Source organism: Aptenodytes forsteri, unplaced genomic scaffold, assembly GCF_000699145.1.
Source record: "Aptenodytes forsteri isolate BGI_AS27 unplaced genomic scaffold, ASM69914v1 Scaffold185, whole genome shotgun sequence".
Classification (NCBI taxonomy): domain Eukaryota; kingdom Metazoa; phylum Chordata; class Aves; order Sphenisciformes; family Spheniscidae; genus Aptenodytes; species Aptenodytes forsteri.
In genome coordinates this window covers 651752-677529 of record NW_008796214.1, presented here as the reverse complement: position 1 = coordinate 677529, position 25778 = coordinate 651752, and the positions used below count along the sequence as shown (strand labels likewise).

The following is a 25778-nucleotide window of genomic DNA, read 5'->3' as shown; positions in this document are numbered from 1 at the left end:
CCTCGGAGCCGCGGGCGGTTCGCTGGGCACGCTTATCTATTCACTCTTCAGTGCGCCTCGAACCGTTTTATAATGCTGTTTGGCGTGGCTGGGTAAGAGCTGTCCTCAAGACATGAGTAACACCGAGTGATAAAAGCTTCTCATAGGCAACCCTTGTTGAAAACACCCTTTTCTGCCGTAGGTTTCCTCAGCTTTCTTCAAGCTTCCTTTGCAGTTTCGGGGAGCTCTGTAAGCTCTCCTGCTTATGGCTGTTGAAAGGTAGCAGTCCGTGTCCTTTCAAAGTTACAGGAGCTGCTAGAGAAGGTTATTGGCGTGTTTTGCTGTTCCTGGCTTTGGAAACTTGTGTCGCCCAGTGTCAGATGCAGCATTGTTGTTTGGGTACAAAACAGTATGTAAATGTATTTCCTGCAGTGTTCTTCAGAAGGTCCATTCATAGAAACTCTACTCTTGTCCACAACATTAATTTGGGTTGGTTTGGGGGTTTTTTTTTGGTTGTTTTTTGGGGGTTTTTTGGTTTTTTTTTTTAACTTTAAAGGGGGTCATGTAATGGTACTTTGATGCCCTTCCCGGCAAGGTTGAGCGCCTCTCTAATGTCGCCTTACAGTTGAAGCCTTAACCCTGGTCTTTTTATTCCGAACATTGAAGCCAGCTGTGAGCTATGATTTGCAAGGATTTGGGTGGCCTCGTGTTCTCTGTTCGTCAGCAAACTGCAGCAGGAAAAGGCTCTTTTAAGAGCTTTTGTGCACTGTCCCAGATCAGGAGAATCAGTGACAGTGTTAGTATTTGTTTATCTCATTTTAGATGTTCTCCTGAGAAACAAGGAGGAGAAAATGATCTGATTTTTACTTCTTGCGTACTCTAATCACTTTTTAGTCTACCGTTTCAGTCAAGTTTGGCAGGTATGTAGGAGCCTCAAAGACGTGGTGTTACGAGCTGTGAGAAGTAAGTAAATGGCTGGAGGAGAAGGCCTGAGGCTAGTGGCTCATCGAAAGAGAGCAGAAGTTGGGCACTGTATCTTCTGCTGAGGAGCTGTTCTCTGGTCGGTCAGCGTTCGTGTCATTCCCCTCGGACCCCCTAACGTGCTTGCTCTTGGTGGTGTGAAGGATGCGTGGAGCCAGAGTTACTGCTCAGGAAGCAGCTCAGGCCTTGCAGAGCAAAGGTGCTCCCCTTCAGTCCTCTGCCTGGTACGTGCACCGGGCTGCAAGACTTGCACTGACGAACCTCACTGTGGTTTGCAGCATGGGCTCATCGGTGGTGCTCGAGATTGAGTTTGAGATTAAAAGCTTTTTCCTGTGACGTTCCACTGATAGGAGAAAATAGACAAAAGAAGTTTTGAATGTACTGTAGCAAAGCGAGGAGCTTTTGTGGTGAGGACACTGAGTATGATCCTGAGCGAGAAGAGTAGTGATTAGTCTCCCTCGGGATGGTCCCTTTGAGAAAGTTGTACTCTGTGAGAGCACGGAAACGAGTGAGTAGAAGAGTCAGTGATAGTTTAGCTTATTACCGGCATCCTGCTGATTTTTTTGGAGACATGTTTCTTACAGGTGTGAGTAACCATCACTCTGATTTAAAGACGTTATTCCCCTGTGATCTACTGCATTTAAGTAGCTAATCTGAAAAAGAGATTTTCATGTCCACTAATCAATTGATTAGTGGACAAAGTGCTGGCCAAATCCATAAGTGGTCTTGTGTTATGCTCTAAAAGTGGCCAGGTCTTGCTCATCTTTTGAGAAACAATACCTGTAAGTTCGGCACGACCAATCCGTAGGTATTTAAGCTTCACGATTTGGACTCACAAGTAGAGCAGTTCTGACCACTGTGCCTGGTGCTGGGAGACAAGACACTCACGTGTTAGAGTCCCTCAGCACCTGCAGTCTTCACATTTTCTGTGAACAGTATTGAACCTTTGCTTTGGAGTTAGCTGTGAGTGAAGGGTGTGTGACTGCTCTGGTTATAAATTCCTCCTATTCCATAAATGTATGTTAAAAAAATCTCCATAGTTAGCAATCTGGTGGTCAGTTTTGTGTTAATCTCCCTCTGGGGACCAAATGTGTAAATTTCTTGTACTGGAGGTATATAAAATATTTTGTTTGCTTGGTGTTTGGTTTGCTTTGGAGTTAGCTGTGAGTGAAGGGTGTGTGACTGCTCTGGTTATAAATTCCTCCTATTCCATAAATGTATGTTAAAAAAATCTCCATAGTTAGCAATCTGGTGGTCAGTTTTGTGTTAATCTCCCTCTGGGGACCAAATGTGTAAATTTCTTGTACTGGAGGTATATAAAATATTTTGTTTGCTTGGTGTTTGGTTTTGGTGGTGTGGTTTTTTTTTTTTTTTTTTAATTGTACCTTGTATCTAAGTGCCTAAGGGCAGGAATTTGAACAGACAGGAGAAGATACTTTACCTGTATTATGATATGCCTTTTAACTATATATGTCTTTTTGTTCATGTGCTGTACAAACAATATTAAAATAATGTCAAGTTTCATTGTAAAAAAAAATTTTTGGGAAACTCTTTGTTTATGAGATGAGGTTTAGAATGTTTTGTGAAACCATTCTGAGAAAGATTGGTCTAAGAGACTGGAGTGCGAGCTCGCAGACCTTACATTTCTTCCTTTTCCACTAGCCTCACTAAAATAAACAGACTTGAAGAAATAAGAAATACAGTAACTTTCTGTTAATGTTCCCCTTTCAGCCTCTTGGAAAGACACGCCTGAAACCAAGACATGACTAGTTTAAGATGAAATACTGGACTTGCTATGGCTCTTGGTTATACCCATCTTACGGGGGTGGTACATTTTTGTGTGCTAGTGTGGTACAGAGGAGGTTGTCAGGCTCCTGTGACGGACCTGACAGGTGGAACAAATGGAAAAATACGCCTATTAGCATGACGAAATTAATTTATGTCTCAAGGCAGATGGTACAGGAGGTAGTGTTGTCTGGTGGTTTTCTGTAAAAGATACTTATTACCCAGTTGGCAAGGGGGGGAAAAATACACCTGTCACTTCTCAGGAAATATCTTTTCTTCCAAGTGTCTGTTACATTTGGAAATAGTGACCTGTTTTTTTGATTAAACTTATTATTGAACATTGGTTTTAAGTGAAAATTGTTATTGGTGCCAGAGGGCTGGGTGGCATATTAGTGGCTTATTGGCAGAAATGGTGTGATACGACACCTGGCTGCCTTCTAGTGGATACGTTTTATTGCCGGGACTATGTCAAAGCAGGCTCTGGTTATGTTCCTGAGACGTCTGCTTTTGAGAACATCAATGTAAACATTTTAGATAATACGGGAGTGGCTTTTTGAAGATAATATCTTCATAGATATCGTTGCAAGTGTGTGTTTTATGGTATTATTCAGCACAGAAAATGAAGCAACACATGGTAAGAACGTCTCCTGTATTTAAGGAAAACAAAGCTTTTGGTATAAAGGCTCAAAAATAGTTGGATATTTCTTCTTTTTTTTTTTTTTTTCTTTTTTCAGTTTCTTTTTCTACCCCACCCCCCAAATGTGGCACTCCTTGTGCTGGCCAGGGGTAGGAATGTGTGTGCGTGTCTTAATGTTCCTCCCACCCCAGTCATTTCACTCCCTGTCCCCAGCTACTTCACTCAGGCCATAGTGGCACATGTTCTCAAAATAACTGTTCCTGTTTTTATGTTTCCTTGGGAGATGCCATCTTTTCTTCCTTTGTTAGTTTTAAATCACAGGAATTAAATTGTAAACAAAATGACAGTTACTATTCTGAGATCCTACTGATATAGGAGGATAACAATCAGAGAAAAGATGATAATAGGGGAGGGATGAGAGAAAGGAATGTGTATTTCCATAAATAAGGGGTTGTGTGAGCACCAGGATCAATAACACCCAGTTTTTGATTGCTTCAGGTCTCTTAGCTACCATCTGCGTAAGTTTGTTGAATAGCCAAACTGAAAGAAAAGATTCCCTTTTAAATTTGTGTTGCTTGTAACATCTCCCAAGTCTCTAATGCCCTTTAGGATTTGAGTTCCTGCTTCTGTGGAGTAGTCTACCTGCATGGCAATACAAAACACTAACCAGAATAATAACATTGTTTTAAAGTGGATGTTTGCTTGTGTTAGGTAGATGACCAGAAAATTTCCTTTATTTTTTTATTGCTATAAAGATGTACTAACTTTCAGAACTTCCGTAAAGTCAGTAGGAACTTTTTTCCAAATACAGTGTGTGGAAGTGTCAGTAGTGTGGTCTTTTTTTAGGATAGACTTGAAAAATAATGGTCGTATAAATGGTGGTGGTGACATGCAAGTTTGGCTCTTTCACACTAATTGGCCATAAATTAAGCCCTCTACACTGTTTCCCAGGGTAGATTCTACGGGACTTTTTTTAGCATAAAAATGTCTCTCTGCTCTTTAAGACTTTTTCTGTGGCTGTTCTGTGGTAAAAATAGTCTTTTTTTTAATTGAACTATCTCTTTCAATGTTTTCTCCTCAGGTACAATTGAAATGTTTAGTTTAACATCTTTGCATGGCTTAGCGTATTTTCCTTGAATTTTTCTCTGGTTTCAAAAATTGCTCTGTCATGACACAGTATCTTTTATGAATAGTGGTGCAATAGGAACAACAGCTACTGTTTGCTGTGGTTCTCCGGTAATCTAGATGATGTCATTCTTTGCTCATGCATAACATGGGATGAAGTATCACATGATACTTTAAGTTTTTATTTCATGAAGGTGATGAGCTTTTTCTTCGTGGCGTTGTTATTCTTACTAATTTCAGAGTGTGATTTGCCTGAGAACTTTGTTTATGGCAGGAAATCATAAAGTCAGTCTATAGGTAGTCTCTGTGAACAATCTCTGGTGATTTAAATTGGCCACCACCATTCACATTACACTTAGAAATAAGAAAAAATGGGAGCTTACCCATTGCTGCTATTGAATATGCTGCGAGCTGCCTGGAAGATGGTGACAACGATTAAGTTAAGGGGCTGGATTTTCAATTTTTTTATACTGAATAATCTTAAGGATGATAACCTTGTTTTGAATGTAGCACCAATTTGGTGCAGTTGCCAAACACAAATTGTTTAACAGATTTGTGGACTGTGTTGATCCTGAACTTTGATATTTGCTGGGTGGGTTGTTGGACCGTGTATGTGCTCACACTTGTTTTTGAGCATACTGATGGACTAAATTGTGCATCAGAAGACTGGGTGCCGGCTGGTGTTCGAATTAGTAATATGCACTTCAGAGCCTGTGCTGTGGCACTTCACTCCTGGATGCATGTGTAAAAGCTGGGCTGTTTTCAGGGTTACAGTACTTTACACGTATTTCGACCGTGTCATTGAAGAAACTGTCATTTAAATCCTGAACTGGAAAATGGCAATGTTTTGTGCTTTGGTGTATGTGTTAGGAGTACTACTGCTAACAGATGTGGGTGCTGCTTATGCCCATTGCTTTTAGCCTTTTCTCTGTTGAGCACTGGACAAATATATGGTAGACCTGATATGGCTACACACAGACTTGCACTGGACAAATATATGGTAGACCTGATACGGCTACACACAGTTTAGATTAAATATGAAATCTGTTAGGTTACCAAGTGCAATCCTTAATATTTTTCTTTAAAAAATATAAATTAGGAAAAAACATGTTTTTCATTTAACTCCCTCAATCAAAAATGACATAATAAAGGAGAGTAGTGGGTTTTTTTAGTTATGCCACTGCCTTGGTTTGCACAGTTCTGTATAGCTAGATTAATACAAGCTTAGTAGAAATTTTCATTTAGAGACTTTCAAAAGTGAATGCTTCCAAACTTCTTGCTGAATTTAGAACAGCTGTTCTTCCTTAGATTTCATGTGAAATTTGAGGTGTTAAAATTGTTTTAGGAATTGTTCTAATTGGAGCGGTTTTTTTAGTAATGGTATGTTTCCATGCTGACCTTCCCTTGAAAAAATGAAGGAAAATTATCTTCTAGGCTTTTATTTAGCATTTAAAGGTCTAATCTGAAAAAGTGTGGGGTTTTTTTGTTGTGGTTTTTGGTGGTTTTTTTTTTTTTGTGAAGGTAAGTAAAAATTGTATGTAGTTTCTGGGGTGAGGCTAGTAATAAAAGTTTATCATTAACCAGGGTATGACTGCAAAGTTGTCTCTTCAGCTGCTTTAATTTTTTAAGTACTTGAGATGAAGAAAACTCCTCAGGATTGAGAGAACTTTGTGTAAGTAACATAAAGCCAAGTGACTTTGGAAGTTCATGAAATTAAGGGAGGATTTCTAACTACTTAAATGACTGCAATAACATTTGGTAGTTAACAGAAAAATAAAAGGAAAGCTGGTGTGGTAAGGACACGATCATTGTCCCCACTAGATTTTTTTTTTTTTTTTTAATACGAGGAAGAGTAATGAGAGCTTGGCAATAAACTCAGATTCTTATTAAGTGGTACCTGAGTAGTTTGTTTCCCTAAATTTTAAACTTTAGTAAGGCAAGTAAGGGTGACTTGCAGTCATCTAATGAGCCAACGGTTTCATATTTTACATCGAAGAAATGTCATGTGTACCCTCATGAATGTCTCGCTATTACCTATATGTTGCTGTAAAAGCTGTAAAGTGTTAATCAGAAGCATTAGCCAATGGATCACCTATCCTTGTTTAGGGAATGGAGTTAGATTATACCTGTTTTTGGAAAGCCATTATATATCTGATGGCTGATAATGTTTGCTAGCTTGCCTTAGATTTTAGTGCTCAGAGTTTTGAATTCACTAGATGGCTGTTTTCAACAGTAGTAATCTGAGAGCTATTTATCAGTAAATATAAAAAATATAACCTAATACCTGCAATTCAATTCCAACCTTGCTGTTTAATTTCCTTGAATGCTTATAAATACTTCCTCAGTCAATGCGATTTGCCAAAAGTCAGTATTTTATCTTAGTATCTTAAATGATAAACAGTGCATGGAACTTACACTGTTGTTTTCCATTTGGAAAACAAAGGAATGAACCTTATCCTGCTACAAGTTAAACATATATATAGTAGTGATCCAAGTTACTGTCTTAGGCTTCCTGCCAACTTCTAGTAAATCCTCTTGAGAAGCTGTCTTTCTTGTCATGGTCTCTGTGATGATTGTCTTTTGGTGAAATGGGTGGGAGAAGCTGGGTTGTGGGGAGAGCTGAAGTGAGAGAGCAGTCAAGGAGCGTGTGAGACTCAGATGCGCTTGCTGTGGTGCTGCCTGTCTGGCGGTGCTTTCCCTACAACCCGGCGTGATGCAGAGGGGAGAGGGACTGCTGGAAAGGGTGTTGTCACCAGCTTGGCTGGTCCTCCTACTAGCCAAAGATCGGTTTAGCAGGCAAAGACGTTGCCCGCCTCTCCTGTGCACAGAGGAGCAGGGTGAAGCATTCATGGTCAGTGCTGCTTTCCACTTCTTGTCACCATGAACACATGCACGATGAAGGAGTAGAGAAATGGTGTTTTCTTAATGTATGCAAAAAATAAGGAATTTGGTAGTGAAATGCCCAAGAAAGCTGTATCTCTGACTGAGCATTGGAATTACTGGGTGTGTGGCTTATTCGTTATGTTTTGGATTTTTTTTTTTTAAATGAAATGGGCAGTGGTATCAGGATGACAACTTGCATGCAGAATTGCAAGAAAATGTTACTTTCCGAGTGAATATCTACTCTTAGGGTAGTAAATGGGAGTATTGTTGTTGGCCTCTCTTAAGGTTAGAAATTGTTTTCCTGTATATCTTGCGAAGGAATATAAGGAACAAAATAGTTCAGTAGAAAAAGGATGTAGCTGTAAGAATGCATGCTTACATCAGAATAACAGATGAGTCACCATTGAAATGCCACATTTATAGAAAAGGAGAATTTGCTTTTTTGATTAGGCAGTTCCTTTCTCCTCCTTTCACAGTTTAAAGGGAAAGTTTCCTTTTTGTTTAGATTTTAATGACCTCATTCCTTTATATGAAATCCTTGTAAATGAAAGCCTTGTTTTCTTCTGGAGTTGCGTTTAACAGAACACATTCATAAAGAGGAATAATTGCGCTTAGCTTGCAAATTAAAGACCAGTAGTTTATAGGAAACAAATATCATGTAAAAGAGCTTCCATGAACTAATTGTTTCTGTAGTACAAGCAACCAAAGTTTACTACTGAAAAGTTATTAATTTTTTTTTTTAAATACCATTGTCCAAGGCTAAAGTCATTCTTTCTTCTGTAGTTGTGTGATATTATCAGGTGGTCTTCTTGCAATCAGCTTTGTTGTCTTGATTAATGAATGGGTTTCTTGAGATGTGAAATTTAAAGAGAAGACGTGTTGCTAATAATTCTTGACCTTTATCCTCTTAATTCTGGGTGGAATCATCTATCTTTTCTTGACCAAATCAGTTACAATAAAGAGCAAACAGATGAAGTTAAAGTGTGTTTTGCAAGTGTCAGGTTTAGAAAACGTTAGATTTTTTTTTTCTTCTTAAAAAAGAAACTTTTTTCAAATTTTAGACCTAAGTTAAGGCTTAGGAAAGTGATGCATGCTTGCGTTTCCATTATTTTTTTAAAATGAATTGGAAATATGATGTTTTCTGAATTGATCTGCTTGTCAGTTAAATTTAAAGACTGGATTTGCAATTTGCATACAGAAATCATTGCTGGTGTTTGTTTTTTCCAACAGTACCTGCTTGTTTTGATGATACAGAAGCCATTTAGATAGCTAAGACACATTCCATCTTTTCTCTTCCTTTTTTTTTTCTGTCTTTTCCGAAAACAAATGAACCTAAGCCACACTGCAAACTTTCATAAATTAAGTGAAAATGGAAATTTCCCTATCTTACTTGCAAGGATGGAATCACAATTTACTATAGAATATTTAATGAAGTCACTAAAATTGTTTTGTATTGCATTTATTTCATTCTGTAATACTAAATTTGCATGAAGACAACAATTTTCAGCTTTCTGATGTTGTGTAATAACTCCGTTTGTTCCTCTTTTCAGATATTGTGGATGGAAGTGACCTGAAGCAATTTTTTGAGAACAATTATTCTCAAATTTATTTTATATTCTATGAAAACTTCATAACACTGGAAAATAGCTTGAAACAAAAAGGGCAATTGTTGCGTCAGTTTTCCCTAACTGTTCTCAAAAGCATTCTATTTGATCTTATCTAATGATTATATAGTCCACAATTATCTATATTTTCATTAATAGTTTCATACATTATTAATTAGTACTAATATTTTAATTTTATGGTATCAGAAGAGACAAGCATGGAAAATTGCTTTCTGAAATGTCATAAGTAACTGGAAAGAATTCTAAATCCATTTTTATGGCTAAGTGTCATTTCAGCACAAAAATCAGGTCTTGTGTATTTATATACGTATCATCTCATCTTGTTCTGAAGTATTGAAGGCCTTCATCCTACAATTAAGCGTATGTCTGTTCAACTCAAACATTGTCAGAGATCCGCAGAACGAATCTCAGTGTTGAAGATACGTCGGTAGGAATAGCTGTTTGCTTGGAGATGAGCACAATGATGATGCTTTGCAGATCTGGGACTCCAGATGTCCCTCATTCGTAATCAAGAGAGAGAGGCACTGAACTTGGGAAACATCTTGCTCTTTTGATAGTAGATAAAGGTGAAGAAAAATAAACCGAGTGCAACATCTTTGACTTCAGTTGAATAACAACAGTGTAATTTCACCATCTGTCTCACAACCGTATATTTACAGCAAACAATATTGTTTTCTGTCTTGCAGGGAATAAATCACAAAGGGAGGAGCTGGACTCCATTCTCTTTCTTTTCGAAGTAAGTTTTCCATACCATGAAACTAATTTTTATTTTAAATCTCATTGTCATAATATGCTTACTTACACCTTTACAATGAGGGGTGAAACCAGGTATCAATCAAAATGACAGTAGGTGTCCATGGCTATACAAGGTGAAAGGCAGAAAAGAACTAGCGTGTGCATTAAGTTTTCAGATACAACAACAATAAAGATTTTATTATGCAATGGGAATGTTGGTTAAATGAATATCCAGGGTTAAGAGATTTTATCAAAATGACTTGAAAATCATACAGTAATATATATGTCCTAAGGAACTGAGGATCAACTCTTTGAAAAAGTCCTCTTGTTTTTCAGTAGAATTTGGGAGCAAGTGATCAATAGTTGCATAGCCTCTGTTAGGCTAAAGCTGTCAAAAGTCTTTTTCCTTTTTTTAATTAAATATGTTCTTGCTTCTGTATTTTATGGGGGCCTAGTTCAAAACAACAGTACTTTTTCCCTACGCTTTGTCAGTATGAAGTTCAGTGTTATGTTTATTTTGAATGCGTCACAGCAGAAGTTTGGGCTCTGTTCCTTTCAGATGGAGGCATCTATTATGATTGCAGTATTTGGTCTTGCAGCACAAGGAAAGTAAAAGGATAAGAGTTGTCAACTACTGTATATCAGTTTGATCTGAGTGTGTGAAATGTTAATTTGTTTAACTTTTTTATTTTTTTTTTAAATTCAGTGGAGCATCTTTTACTTCCGGAAGCATACCCTTCCCAGCACTGACGGTCATAGCATTTGCAGTGTCTAGGGAGGAGATACTAGCTAGTTAACTTTTGCATAACCAAATTAGGATGTCTTTAATTTAAAGAATAGACTGTGATAAATCATTTTCCAAGGGACCTCTTTAATTAGAGTTATTACCTAAATATATTTGGATGGGAGAAAATATCAGTGGACCAGATGAAAGCCTAACATATAAAAACGTTTTTATAATGCACACCAGAAGTCTTAGTGTAAGCTCTACCTGTCTCTGAAGTCAGAGATCAGTGGTGCCTTTAGTGTGTTTGTTTTTTTGTTTTAAACAATTCATTAGGTAAATAATTGGCCTGATTTCTTTCTTAAGAGTAAATACACGCATCTTCTGTTGATTTCTCTTTGTTAATCCAACTACTAACTTTTCACTTGAGTATTGCATCATAGAAATGTTATCTTTGTTTATATTGTGGGTTATTTTTTGGTAGGGGTGGTAGGAAAAAAACCCCCAACTTTCAATGGGACTCTAGAAATTGAAGTTAAAAGAAAGGTTAAGTGTTCTCAACTCTTATCCCTCTCTCTAAAAATTGAAACAAGACAAAACAAAACAAAAACCTCAGAAGTATATGGCTTCATTTTTTTTGCATTAATGTATAGTTTGTAGGTAGAATAATATTTATATTGACAATAAGAATGATGCTGTTTAGCCTAACATGCCTCTTATATGACAAATGGCCATGAAAATGGTGACATGAAGTCCTGGATTTTTGTGGTCTCATCTTCTGACTTTTATGATGTAGCAAGTTCATCTCCCTTTTCTTCTTCTCCCTCCCTTTGCTTCTTTAACTACAAGACTGCATTTTCAGACTAAAATCTGAAAATCAAATTGTGTTTTCTGCTACTTATGATATTAGTAAAAGAGTCTGCTTTAGGATTTTGCATGAGGCAGTGTCAAAGAACATGAGCTCATATATCTGCTAGGACCGTATTTGGGGCAGGAGAAATTCTTCCTTCTCTCTCCCCACCCCAGCGGAGAAGGTATCACCGCATTTACTGAGCAAGGCTGTGCAACTTAATTGGAGCTCATTAATACACTTACTCTGTGGTCTTGAATAAGTAAGTAAATTTCTGTGGCTATGTCATTGAATGGAAAATAGCTAATGCTTACTCACCCAGTTAAAGTGGGTAAATATGTATTCCTGTGTCTTGAAAACGGGTGGCTAATAAGCGACCGTTTAATACCGCTTAAAAACATCAGGAGAACATACTGGACGAAGAAGAAAAAAAAATACATAGTTATATATGAATGAAGTGTTGCTTTGGGTCCCGATCAAGGAGAATTATATTATAGCCTACTCGTCATCAGCTTTGAGGAGGAAGAAATCGTTTAAGATATTTGTGTGGAATTTGGAGCAATAGCTTCATGGTGTTTATCTCCTGGAAGTAAGTTTGCAATCCATTTATAACTCTTTAACACTTCATAACTTAATGCATTGTAGGAAAACAGCTTTTTAGAGGGCCTTTTAATGCACAGAACAAGAACACATCAGTCTGAACACAGGACAAGAAAAAATGTAAATGCCAAATAATTAAACATTCATATTGTAAGCCATAGGAAACAAAACTAATTGATTGTTAAGCTTGCCATATTTAATCTGATGTCAGCGTGAGCCAGAAGTTTCCTAGAGTTTTCTTCTAACTAGCTAAATAGGTAATTACTTAGGATTGACAAATCCTGAATCCAGGTGCTGAGGGTTAACAGTTTAAAAATCAATAAAAATATTTATGAAAGGAATTGACTTCCGCCTTTTCTGGTATAGTTTGGTGGGTATTTTGCTGCTGTTCTTGAGTGACACCTAGTGTTAAATTAAGCAAAAGTAACAAATGCCGTTTCCACAAATGCTCTGAAAACTAAGTTGACTCAGTTGTAATTTATTGAAGTCTTAATTTTACACATCAGCTACATAGCTTGGCCACTCAACAATAACATCAAACAACATATTAATCAAAGAAGAAATACTAATCAAAAGGGAGTAATATGAAAAGTTAACAGTTCATTTTGTAAAGTGCTTTTTTATAATTAATATTACAAAGTTCTTAGATCTAAATTTATATTCTTAAAGGTGCTTTGGCCTTGTCTTTTTCCAAATAGATATTCATTAAATGATACAGCAACTCTAATTATCTGTATTATTTTTCCCTGTTTCAGCTAAAAGGCCAAATGATGTGAAAAACAAATTTGCTTTTTTTTCTGGTAGGGCGTAGTTATCTCCAGATTTGTAGTATATTTTCAGAACATGTTCATATTGTTTCTTATATCACTGTTCTCTATGATTTGGGGGCATTGTTTGTTATAGCTGTCAGCTGAGCACTGCGTGTCACAGAACTCACGAAAGGTGCACTACATTTATGTAAGGTCCCATAAAAGTATTATGCCATCTTTTGATTGTGAAAGCTTGGAATTTTTTTTATAATAAAGTATTTTTTTCTTGCAGCATCAGACACTGATTCCTCTGACGCTGCATTTTTTTTTTTGCGTCTGTAGTAAAATAAGAGCAGACTGATGGTTTTGATATAATACATAGATCAATTTCTTTCCATTCTCTATAATTATGCTTTATTAGTTAAGAACAGACACATCTCTCGTGCTGATGCGGTCATAAAATTCATTACACTGATTTAACACTTTCACCGTATGAAATAATTTATTCTTAGAGTTTTTCAGATACTTTTTCTAATGTATTAAAGCTTCCCAAAGTCACTTACAGTAGCCACTATTGTTGCTAGAAGTTTTTCAGATACTGTCAGTGTAGTTCAGGGCTCTCTGCAGTTTTGTAGATAGCTGAGAAGACGGGTTAGGTACTCCCACCTCCCACAGACGATACGTATGCTGAAAGCTTCTCAGTATGGATGTTTTTACTTGTTTATTTTTTACCAGTGCACATTAATATAATGTAAGGTGCCCTTGTGTGTTATGGGTCCTTATTTATAAAAGCATACCGTGTTTTTCTTATCGTTTGTACAAAGAGGTTTGTTTATGCTGTACTCTCTTAATTTCTGTAAGTCCATGCTTTGTATGGAACATCTTGTTTCTTGAACTTGGTGAAAATGTGAGCAGTTTGAGTCCCTGGGTCCGGACACAGAGTAAGCGCAATTTTTTTTAAGAATCTACAAAATTATAACTCCAGAAAGGTATCAATGTAATTCATGCTGGCCTTGCTGTGATTATGCTTCTAGGCCCTTTCATCTGTCAAGCCTAGCTTTCCCCCAAATGCCTCTTGCCCTGCTGAAATGAGGAGAGGCGAGCTGTGGTTATAAACAGGAATAGACAGAGCGATCTGTTTTGACCTTCCTTAGAAGTTCAGCAGCAAAATTTTAATGTATCATTTCTAGGTGTGATTTGGAGTATCCTGAGTACGTACACAGCAGGTGGATTTAAATATTAAGTGGATGTAAAAGAGAATATAAATGTGCTAATAGTCTCTGCAGCATTTGTATTATACACACTGAAACTCACGGTCTGCTTTGGCTTTTGTGTAACACTAAGCGTTTTTCCAGAGATGATAATAAACTGTTAGAACATGCCCAACCATACTTTGAGCTCTTTATTTTGTAGCAGTAGCTACTGGTTTTAATACAGTATTGTTGTCCTTAGAAGCACACCTAAATATAAACTACAAATGGCCACATACTCAGAAGATTAAGATGTGGTATAAATCCATTGAAACATGGATTGGTCTGCTATCAGAATGTGAATGTAATGATTACAGAAGCAGCTGTATAGCTTAAATTTATTACTGCAGATGTGCACAAGTTACTTGTTCTGCAAATGCTAATGATAATTCAGTATAGGTTTATAATTGGCTATCATCTGTTAGCAACCCTTTTGAAAAGTAGATTACAGATCACACGCAGTAAATACACTGCATCTGTCACAGGAACACCTGCTGTGGTGGTGGGTGACCAGATAGCTGTATGCACTGACGCAGCTTAGGAATATAAGCTGCTTTTTTAGTACTGCTTAGTAATGCACATAAATATAATTTTTACAATGTATAACTTTGGTTCATTCTGGACTAAGATTGCTGTGGATATTTTAAATATTGAATTCTTCCACCACATTGTAGGTCTACTTTGTATAGACTACTGTGTGAATTAGCAGTATTGGTTAAGCAGCTTAAAACAAATCTCAAAGCCAGTGGTGACTTTCAGCAGGTCATTTTCAATTTCATAAAAACCTGCATCAGTGAAACTTTCAACAGTTTTTGATTCATAACTCTTTTAGAAGACTTTAGTGCTGTGTTGCTATTTTTATGAATGTGCAAAAGGATGTTCTTTTATATCTGTAGCATTTTCTTAGGGTGGTTTGCTTATCTTAGGATGTTGCTCCTAATTACTTCCTACATTTTTGAATAAAGCTGAGTAAAATTGAATTCTGCAGAAATAAATTGTGTCTTGAAACTGGCCAATGTGAAAAGTACTTGTAAAATTCTTTACAAGGAATAATACAGCCAAATTATTGTTGAGTTCTTGTTACCACGGGTCCTGGTTTCTCATTTCTTAGGGTTATCCCCTTTATTTAACTTTTCCCCTTTATTTAACTTCCTTTTTGGTATTTGCATTTTCCTCGTGTCTGTACAGCTCAGTGGCTTAATTTCCCCATCTGCAGGTTATCTTACACTTGAAATCAAATTACCATTAAGAGTCACAGCTTTAAATTCAGGTTCTAGGTTCTGTTACAGCTTTTCAGTTGGTTCCCTGTGCCTACCGCGATTACCAGTTCCACTGTTTAACTTCAAGTCTGTCACACAGACTTGGTTGGCTGATTCTCAAGCTCAATAAAGAGCTTATTTGTTTCTAACAATAAATTGCTTATAGCCCTTCTTTCCTACACATAGAAAATTACTTTTTGAACCATCTACAGTTTGTTCTGCTGTAATTCCGATCGGTTCATCTATTATTGCTCTTAAAATAACATTGTTATTCTTACAGCATTCTGTAGTAAATTCTAACTATATGTTGCATATGTTCGACTTCAGAGATCTTACTGTTTAATGTTATGCCTAGGGCAAGAATACATATCTTGCGTGCTTTGGGCAGACATTTTCCCTCAACAAATAACTGTAAATAATTTATTGATGCAATAAATGGAGTATCCCTTTATTTAGATTGAACCGCTGCAGGCATACTAACTTCATTGGGCTCTTGGCTTCACGTAAATCGGTGAATAATAGCTGGAAAATTTCTAAATTACTGCAGATTTCAGTAGTTGAACACTCTGAAACACTTGCGGAGATACCACCAAACAGTACTTGAACATAGGGGCATAGGAGAGCTGTTCTACATTTGACTTGGCTTAAAGTAGATCCACCTGCCACTGACTAATAGAAACTCCTTATCATGTACAGGTTGTATCGAAAAAGCTATTTTTTTTTCTCAGAATTCATTCTCCTGGAATGAACATTATTCTGAACTTGTCATTGACATTGCCTCTGAGAGCATGTTCAATCAGCAAGAACACATTTGTTTTTGTTGTTGTTTAATAAGAGACTGTATAGCATGTTACAGAACAGCTTCTTGTAGCTCTGGAAGGCAGAACAACAGTCCTTATCGTCTCACTTTTGTGTAAATTAAGCTGGAAAACATTCAGGTTGTAGGGATCTTCAGTGTAAGATTTGATAACAGCCTTAGCTTTCTCTGTGTTCTACAACAGGGTAGTGCAGCATACAATAAAAGGCACAAAGCTACCAATCATGATATGATTCAACAAAGTTGGCAAAAATAAAAGGCTTTTTAAAAGAAACTGCAGTATTGGTTAAGTCAGAGTGAATCTGTTGAAATACAAACCTTGGTATTTTTTATTTTACTTTGATAAAATAGAGAGATATATCTTTCAAAAAGCAGCATCCTGTGTAAACCAAGATTTAAACTTAACATTATTCCTAGTCATGCAGGAAGTCCAGAAGAAAAAGAACTATGGATAATCAGTTAAAAGAACTGACAGATACCCTGATGTGTTGATCAGTAGTAATACCTAATTTCTATTTCAAGTGTGCTATAATGGATTACCATATAGATACAGCAAAGCACTAAGCATTAAATAGATCTATGTGTTTTCTGAAAAAGCAATATTATTTCGCACTGTGGGGTTTCTTAAAATATTTCTTATTAGTGTGCTGTGAAACTAGAAACGAGATGTCAATAGCCAGTTTGGATTCACAGCAGTATTGCTAAAAGTCTAGGCTGGAGTGGAAGAAACTATCATTTGTTTTATAGGAATAGCAATATGAGTTTTTTAGAACACCACGGTTTGGGAGAGTGTAGAAAATGTTCTTGGAAATGCTAAGTTGAGAGGACAACAACTGGAGCTTGTTCATGACTTATGGTGTTACAGTGTGATGTAAGATTGCATATCAGTCTGGGGACTCGAATGCACACATGCAAAAATTACTATTAAAAGGCTTTTTAGCCATAACTTTGAATTAACTTGTAACATTCAGAAGTTTTTATTTAATAGTGTAGACTTTTAACCATGATAACTTATTTTTGCATTGCAGGAGCGAATGTGGACTCTGAATTTAGATTATTCATTCTAATCTGCTGCAAAGCTTTCATATCTTCAGTAGGTAGCTGTGATGCTAGCAGTCTAACTTGTTGGGGGTTTTTTTAAATGACTTCTGTTTACTGTTTGGTAGTACTATGCAGGTGATTAATCACATCTTTGCATTTTTTCAAAGTGCATCCATATATATATATTTTTTTTTTCCTGGTTTTGAGATGCTGAAAAGGAGAACGGCATGAGAAATGTCTTAACTGTCTCAATTTTTGCTATATGAAAAGATTTTGGGATATGGAAGCTTACCTCAGAGAGGAAGTTCTGTCCTCTTACTATTTATTTCAACCCTTGAATTGTTTGGATTCAGTCACCTGACAAGGGTGTTTGGTTCTGTGTTTTTTAAAGAAAAAAAATGCAAGTGTGTTCTTTTCTTCCTCAACCCTCCCAGCTTCATGCAATTTAAAGTTTAAGCTTGCTTTTCCTGGTGGGTGTTGTACTCTGCAACAGCATTTGTTTTCCAGGTTTCCTCTGGGCATAACCTAAAATTCACTAACACTTGGATGCGAGAGTTGTTATTAAGTTCATTTTCAAAATGGGTCTTTATTATGCAGCTTTGCCACCATATCAGCTTACTCAGCTTACACCTTACCATAGTTCACTTTCTGGAAGTGAACTTTGTGTTCAAGTTTAGGTGAAATTGTGTAACATATAAGGTACTGCCTTTACTGCGTGCCATCGTGCCTCTGGCCTTTCCCAAATAACGGTTAACGTGCTTTGCATCTTGCAGAGGGGGCGTAGTAAAACCCAGCTTCCTTCAATGTGCTATTGTGTTTTGAAACAGCCAGCAAGCGGCGGTTATTTATTTTGATCCTGAATCAGTTGCGATGTGTAAACTATAAAATTATTTTAAGAACATTGCTGAAGCTCTTGGGAAATATGTGTTGTTTCTTTTGGCAACTAAGAAAAATTTATTTGTACATCATCAGATTACTTTCACAAACATTCATAATACATGAGTATGCAATGCCTGGTGTTTAAATACACATCAGACATTTAGTGAAGTAGACATGTATTTTCTAAATATAATTTTTGTTTACAATAAAGAATTTTACTGTAACATCTGAAATATACCAACATACGCATTTTCACTGGTAGTATTACCAGATTTTTGACGAATTTCTAATAAAACATACTGATACAGAAGTGGTGCTTGATTTTTTGGAAGTTTAATACAATTGGTTCTCAAAAGTTAGTGTTTTGAAACAAATGAGAGAGAAGTTACATCCAGAGACAAGCTGAAAGTATCTTATTAGTGTGGCCTGTGAAAGGAAATTGGTTTTGCTCTAACGATCTACTGTACTACTTATGACGACTTAAACAATGGAAAAAAAAATGTGTTTTTGTCTGGTTTTCCATAATAAACATGAAGACGTTTGAAGGTTCATCCCTGCAGTGTATTCTGATACTTGAATCCAGACCGTTTTTTGTTGCCAGTTTGTCTTTGGGTTTTGTTTAATGGAGCCTTTCCTCATGCGCTTTGGGCATGTGGTGTGTGATCGGTCTAATGTGTGCCTGGATACAGACCAAACTCTGCATGCAGAGTGCCACCGCTCTTGCAGTGCCTTGAAGTATTCATGATTTAGATTAGAAGCTCCTTTCTGCCCTGTGCCAAGTTAGATAAAGATTAATGTCAGAAATAGTCGTGAAAAGTGGTGGGCTGATAGTATTTTACTATTTATATGGATAATGATAATTCTTTGTCTATGGATCCTGCAATCTGATTGGCAGAAACGTGGTCCTTAACTAACAGGTAAAGCCCAAATGTGAATCATGGCCTCATGTTTAGCCAGTCAGATCCTTCATCCCAAGCGCATTCCTCCTGCCCATGGACAGGGAGCTAGACCTCTGGCCACCAGCCTCCCGCTCCTTCAGGCCCTGCTGCCACGGTGTCCTGGGGAGGGAGCTGTGGGAATAACACTGAAACAAAATACAATGAGAACATACCAGGGATGTGCCCGATTTATATTTTTGTTCTAGGTAAACGTTTAGAAATGCCAAATGCTATTTGGGGAGCATGTGCTATGGTAAAGATGTGAAGGAGGACCAGTCTGTTTGTGTGACCTGAGGTCTAGCTCCCCAAGTCTATGAACTTGTCGTGACTTCCATCTTCTGCCATGGAGAAAGGAATGTTCCATTTTTGAAAAGACTCTATTATGAGTGCTATATATAATTTCTGAAGCACTTTGTTGTCAAAAATAAAAAAGTCTGTCTTATTCCATCTCTCGAGCATACTGTTTTTAACAGCAATAATGATTCATGTGTTGGCCGTCTCTGAAGGATTGCCTAAAATGCCAATTCTTGCTTTCTTGGCTGTGACACTTTATTTCCTCTTGTGAGCTTGTATGCGCAAAAGACCAACAAATGGGTCACCGTTGCTTAAATGACTTGTCATTCGTTTTGCATCCTGCATGTAGTATTTCTGAAAACTTAATGGCGCTTTGTTGTGCAGAAGTTTGTTCCAGTGATTTTGTTTGATAATTACAAGGAACTCTGTTAGTCATTTATAACATTGTTTAATTTAATTTTAGTTCCAAAAGTAGATGTCAAAAGTAGTTTCCCATTTAAATGTATCTTCTTAATTTCATATTTCAATGGCTGAAAAGTTGTAAGATCCAGACACATTTTTCTGTGAAATCTATGTGAAACCATGTTTGTTCTCTCACTTTTTTTGAGAGGCTGAACAGCAGTATGATAGCTATCCTGTACTACTAATACACCTACTTGCCAAGCCCTAGTCTATACTGCTAATAGTTTAAAAAAGAGAAAAAAAGGATAAAAAAAAAAGGTGTCTCGGAGCCTGTTAACTTAAAGTCCTTTTAAAAGCCATATTTACCCAAGAAAGACCCCCAGATAGTTTTGATTTATCCAGATTATTTGATAGCATTACCATCCACTAAACTGACAAACAACAACATTTGGTAGCTCCAACCGTTCTTTGCAACTAAGATTATAAGACTCCATTCAGGAAAGCACTTAAGCATATGCTTAAATTGCTTTGCTTTGTTGGTGCCCTGTAGCGTAACAAAACTAAGGGGGAATGGGTTTGACCACAGCCTCTTTCTTTGTTTGATCTGCCTCTGTTAGGATCAGTCCAAAGCTACACAGGCAGACTGCTGTATATTATTCCACATAAGTGCTTTATTAACCGCATGTGCTGTGAATTAAATTAGTCTAGCTTTGTGTAATTTGGTTTCACTTACCAACTGAAAACACAGGTGAATCATCTCACAGTAAAAATAACTGCACCGCTGTTCATCTCTGCCTTAGCTGGGAGATCAGACCCCATTAGTTGATAAAAAGACAGACCTAAGCCACAGAAGCTCAAAATCTGGACTGTATCAATCTAACAGTAGTCATTACCAGACACTTCAGAAAAATGTAACCCAAAGTGAGCTTCTTAGAAATCTGTAACTTCTTCATTAGAAATCAGTTTATATTCTGGAATACTAGGGGTTTGCAAGACAGTGGGAAAGGGGAAAGTGGTTCATGGCAGTGTCATGGTATTTATTCAGGACCATTCCAAGTATCTTTCTCCGTAACAAGGGAGTAGAGTAACGGGCAGGAGTCCTTACTATGATAGGTATTTGCTTTCTATTGTGTTCTCTATGTATACATTACCATTTCATTTATGTCTTGTGTATTAGTTTCTCTGTATCCTCTGAATGAGCCAGTTTATTACGGAAAATTTGACTATTTAGTTTTGTTTCCTGCAGAAAATATTGCAGCTACTACCTGAGAGGATTTTTTATCGATGGCATTTTCGCAGTATAGGTAAGAAGGAATGGTTTAAAAACATTCTAGTACAAATAAAAATCAATGTTTTCTGTAGTCACTTCCCTGGTTCTGCAAGTCCTGTTAACCACAGAATCCCTTAGTATTGCCCATACACAAATAGTACTTACATACGAGACTTGCAGCTGAAAATTCTTGAAGCGTACGGAAAATCTTTTTACCAGCTATAACTGTGTGCCGCTTGTTTTGTGTGGTTTTGGTTGCCTGCTTCATTTTTATTTTGCACGAATGCTCTTTAAATTTTTGTATTCTTGAATTTACCTGGGTTTTCTTCCCTTTCTTCTCTTTCATGTGCTAGAAGCTATCAAGGTAATGGGGGTTATAAACCAACACACCTTTTTCTAATTAGGTCTCCCTTTGCATTCACAGCCTAACACCAAAAATTAAGATTGAGGAGGGTTGTGGAATCTGTATGTGACTCTGCAAATTTGCATTATGGTAATTTTTTGCAAGTGATCATATGTGAGCTGCCCATACAAATTCATACATATTGCTCTTTGCCTAAGGATTGATACTGTGTTGAACTTGACCCTTGACTCCTCCTGGAAATCTATTCTGTAAAACTTATGCTGTGAATAGGCGGCTGTTTGGTAGTTGAGCACAGGCTGTGCTAAACTAAATGCAAAGCATTGGACTGCTGCAGTGAACAGGAGCTTAATTTCTTCTCTGATATTCCTGTATTCTCTGTGCAGTTTAGTTCGTTAATATTTGTGAAACACTCAGTTGTCACAGTATTTGTGGGAATTAGATGAGGAATTTCTGGTGTAGAGCTGGGATAGTGAAGGAAAGAGATTCAGGACAAAAATATAAACTTTTTAGTAGCTCTTTTTGATCAGTTTTTCTTTTAATGAGTGGTCCACATTTTTACTGGCCTTTATAAGTGGAATTATGAACACACGGTCTTTCTGCAAGTTTGGCCACAGCTGTCTTTCACTGATTCTCATATAATGGAGGATTTGCCAAGCATTAACGTTAGACTACAACATTGGCCGTGACAGACACAAGATACCTATGGGTGGCATTCACTTGGCCAAACCGAGAGACTATCCGTTCTTTCCCCACGCTCCTACGGTATTTACTGTACATATTCTGGCTTCTGGAGCAAGGGAAGGAATAGGAGGAGTCCGGCGGGGAGAAGACTTGGAGTTAGTAAAGCTCTGCTTTTTTTTTTCTTAGTCTTTTGTCCGTTCTGCATGCTTTGTGGGGCAGGTGTTCTGCAGAAAAAAGACTTCATAAGCATAGAACTGAAGATTGTATTGCAATACATGCATAAAAAAGAACAAAATAAAGTTGCCAACTTAGTTAAGGCACGCACTTGGAGTGCTTGGCTTAAAGCACTTAATGTTCTTCCGCTATAGTTGTTTCCTCTTAAGCATAAAGATAATAGATATCTAACAGGCTTGGTTTAGTCACTCACGAACTTTAGAAATCTAAATAAGAAAAGCAGGATTAATTCTTCTGAACAACTATGACTTTTTTAGAAGTTTTCATATAGTTCATGTAGGACTTTCAATTAGATTTTAAAATTAGTTTTGAACATTAATGATATGGGGAAAAAAAAGTTTTATTGTCTTTAGTTTGAAGATAGTTAACTTTTTAATGATTTAAATATTCCCTGTGGCCTACAGTGCTTGTATAGTGAATGTTTTGACCTTGTGATCATGTACAGGAGCCAGAAAGCAAAATTTATTCCTGTTCATGTAGGACTTTCAATTAGATTTTAAAATTAGTTTTGAACATTAATGATATGGGGAAAAAAAAGTTTTATTGTCTTTAGTTTGAAGATAGTTAACTTTTTAATGATTTAAATATTCCCTGTGGCCTACAGTGCTTGTATAGTGAATGTTTTGACCTTGTGATCATGTACAGGAGCCAGAAAGCAAAATGTATTCCTCTCCTCATTTGATCAGATTGAATAAAGCTAGAGTCAAATGGGCACAGAAATATTGGAAGGTGAAATACATTTATTTTTATAGTCAAAGCACCTGGAAATCCAATGAAGTAGTTTAACTTTATAATTTCCTCTAAATTAAACATCTTTGATTCATCACTACTTTGAAAATTCTGCTTCTGAATGCTACCAAAGTGGTTGCAACATTTTGTTTTGCTGTTTGTTAAAGTAAATTTTATGCTGCTTTGGGGGGGTTGTATTTTTCTAAGTAGTACTTTGTTGTTGTTGTTTGGTTTGGTTTCCAGCACTATTTCTTCAGCTGCCATGTTTTTCATCAGAACAATGAATTTGCTGTTGCAGAGGAAATAATGAGTGGAAGTTAAGGGTCAAGGAAAGGGCTGTTGTCACATTTCCAGTTAGCACTGACAAAAATAAAAGGAGACATCTGCTTGATCACTTTACTACCATTTCATCTGAATTAGTCCAGAACAAATTATTTTTAGTCACTTGTTTTATAGCTAATATACTCTTTATATTTATGCTTCTCTTGAATAGTCATATTTGGATAGTTTTTTAGCTGTGTCCACTAAATAAGATACAAAATTTGGCAGTGCAGTTATTTACAGTTGTACCTTGTGATTTGCTTTTTGCTTAATGTTCACATGCATTAATATGTATATATTAAAATTTTCCATTTAATACTGTGAAATGGTGAGATCTGGAGGGAAGGATCACATTTAAGGAATGTACATAATTCACAAATCCAGGAGAAGCAACAGCTGAGTGCTACATCATATTATTTTTCTCAGAATTGGATTAAAAACATTTTTTAACTGAAGCATGTGATGTATACTCTCTCTGATTTTTAGGTCAGACATTTGAAGTTAAGGGCAGTTAGCCTGGTATTTCTAAAGCCAGAATCGAAATATTTTGCCATTTTAATAGTTGTGTTTTATAGACATGAATGTAGTATAGATTGCTAGCATCTTTTTCTTAGCATTAAATTAATCAATATTAGTGTATTTGAATGCATTAATCCTACAAGTTGGACTTCCTGATTTCTCCAAATCTAGTAAGTCAAAATTTCCCCTAGATATCTTATTTTTAATGAAAATAACTTGAGAAATTGTCATCTGACTAAAACCAAAGTACCTCACTGTAAAGATACATTATATTTAATCTTATAACACTGATGATGATGATGATTGTAATTAGATTCACTTTGGGTTTTTTTACCCCATAGTTTTCTTTTTCTTAAACACCAGCGCAGGTAGCCACATAGCAAATGGCATTAAACTAGCCTTTTCTGTAGTATTTTTTTAAAGAACATTCTAGTGGAAAGTGACCATCTTAGTATCTGATACGTGCCTATTTAATTTTTCTATTCCAGGGTCGATTCTGAAGAAACTTTTGCACACTGGAAATTCTCTCAGGGTATATCTCTTTGATGTATTCATACTTCTTTTAACTTTAATTCATATGAAGCATATTATTTTACAATTTTCCAATATCAGTGGTTTTAGATTGTTAGGGTTTGTAATTTTACATTCACCTTTTAATCATAGATTTTATTATTTTAATCCTAGATTATTTTAATATTTATCTTCAGTCATTTTGCTGTTCTAATGACCTTTGTAAAGTTACCTGGAGAAGGTATCAATATATTTTGCTTAATACTTTATTTTTTCATGTCTCTCTAGCATTAAGTATACTGTAATAGAAGTATTGCTTTCTTGTTTGCCAGAGTTTTAAATCCATTTTTCTTTTTCTAAATATATTGCCGAAATTAAAATTGTATCTTGTTAATAAAACCAAAAAAGAAAATAAACTTAGTAAACTTACTGAATACTCTACCTTGAGTGGTTTTGTTGCATCTTAGTTTTCACGAGCATCTTTTGATCTCAGTGATGTTGAGGACAATAGCTTGCTTTGACCTCTGTGGGGCCAAGATTTCAGACTTACAAGGGCACGAAGTGATGGCAGCTCCCCGGTTGTGCGTTACACGTGCTGTTGTACTTCCAGAGCCCCTTTTAAGATTGAGTCTTGAGACTAGCCAAGATGCATTTGGCCCCAGGAACTGCGGGAGTGGAACTAGAACTTTTTGGCCTCTGACTGAAGTTGGAGTGGTAATGCTGCCTCCTTGGAGTGCCACCACCTTGGGTACAGTTTGCTCCCGCCCTTCTCTGCTCATGATTAAATTAATAATGTGATTACTCTTGGTATGATGGAAAGACTTACTAGCATATAGCTGGGGCGAAAGTACTTGTCGTGCATTTTCTTAACTATTTAACTGTGTTACTGTACTTACAAGTTTGTTTTAATATCTTTTTCTACAAAATCATCCCCTTGTAGATAAGATGTGAAGGAATCCGACTGTTTCTTCTCTGGCTTCAAGCGCTTCAGACTAACTGTGCAGAAGAGCAGATATTAATATTTGCATGCCTTGTGCCTGGCTTTCCACCCATTATGTCCTCACGAGGTCCCTGTACACTAGATAACCTCATTAGTCCTCCTAATTCGCCAGATGGTGAGTAAATGAACAGAATTTCCATGAGGGGTGTATTGCCTCCCCCTTCCACTGAGGTCGTTGTGGAGCTGTAGAGTTTCTTGTGGGGAAGATGTCACATGGCTGATACTATTTGTCTTTATAATTCAGAGATGTATTGAATTTGTCAAGCTATTGTATTTGTTGCAGCTGTATAGCCTTCTGATCTTATCATAGAATCATAGAATAGTTTGGGTTGGAAGGGACCTCTAAAGGTCATCTAGTCCAACCCCCCTGCCATGGGCAGGGACATCTTCAACTAGATCAGGTTGCTCAGAGCCCCGTCCAACCTGACCTGGAATGTTTCCAGGGATGGGGCATCCACCACCTCTCTGGGCAACCTGGGCCAGTGTTTCACCACCCTCAGCGTAAAAAATGTCTTCCTTATATCTAGTCTAAACCTACCCCCCTTTAGTTTAAAGCCATTACCCCTTGTCCTGTCGCAACAGGCCCTGCTAAAAAGT

General features: G+C 36.8%; 1 protein-coding gene across 1 annotated transcript in view; it reads left to right on the top strand.

Moving 5' to 3' along the window:
• RALGAPA2 (Ral GTPase activating protein catalytic alpha subunit 2) overlaps nt 1-25778 on the top strand; it is a 143512-nt gene that overhangs the window by 1184 nt on the left and 116550 nt on the right. The window contains exons 2-7 of the mRNA XM_019474419.1: nt 1104-1184; nt 8941-9051; nt 9702-9751; nt 20800-20857; nt 24160-24203; nt 25122-25296. Coding sequence (XP_019329964.1) covers nt 1104-1184; nt 8941-9051; nt 9702-9751; nt 20800-20857; nt 24160-24203; nt 25122-25296 — 519 coding nt within the window. The remainder of the gene's footprint in view (nt 1-1103; nt 1185-8940; nt 9052-9701; nt 9752-20799; nt 20858-24159; nt 24204-25121; nt 25297-25778) is intronic.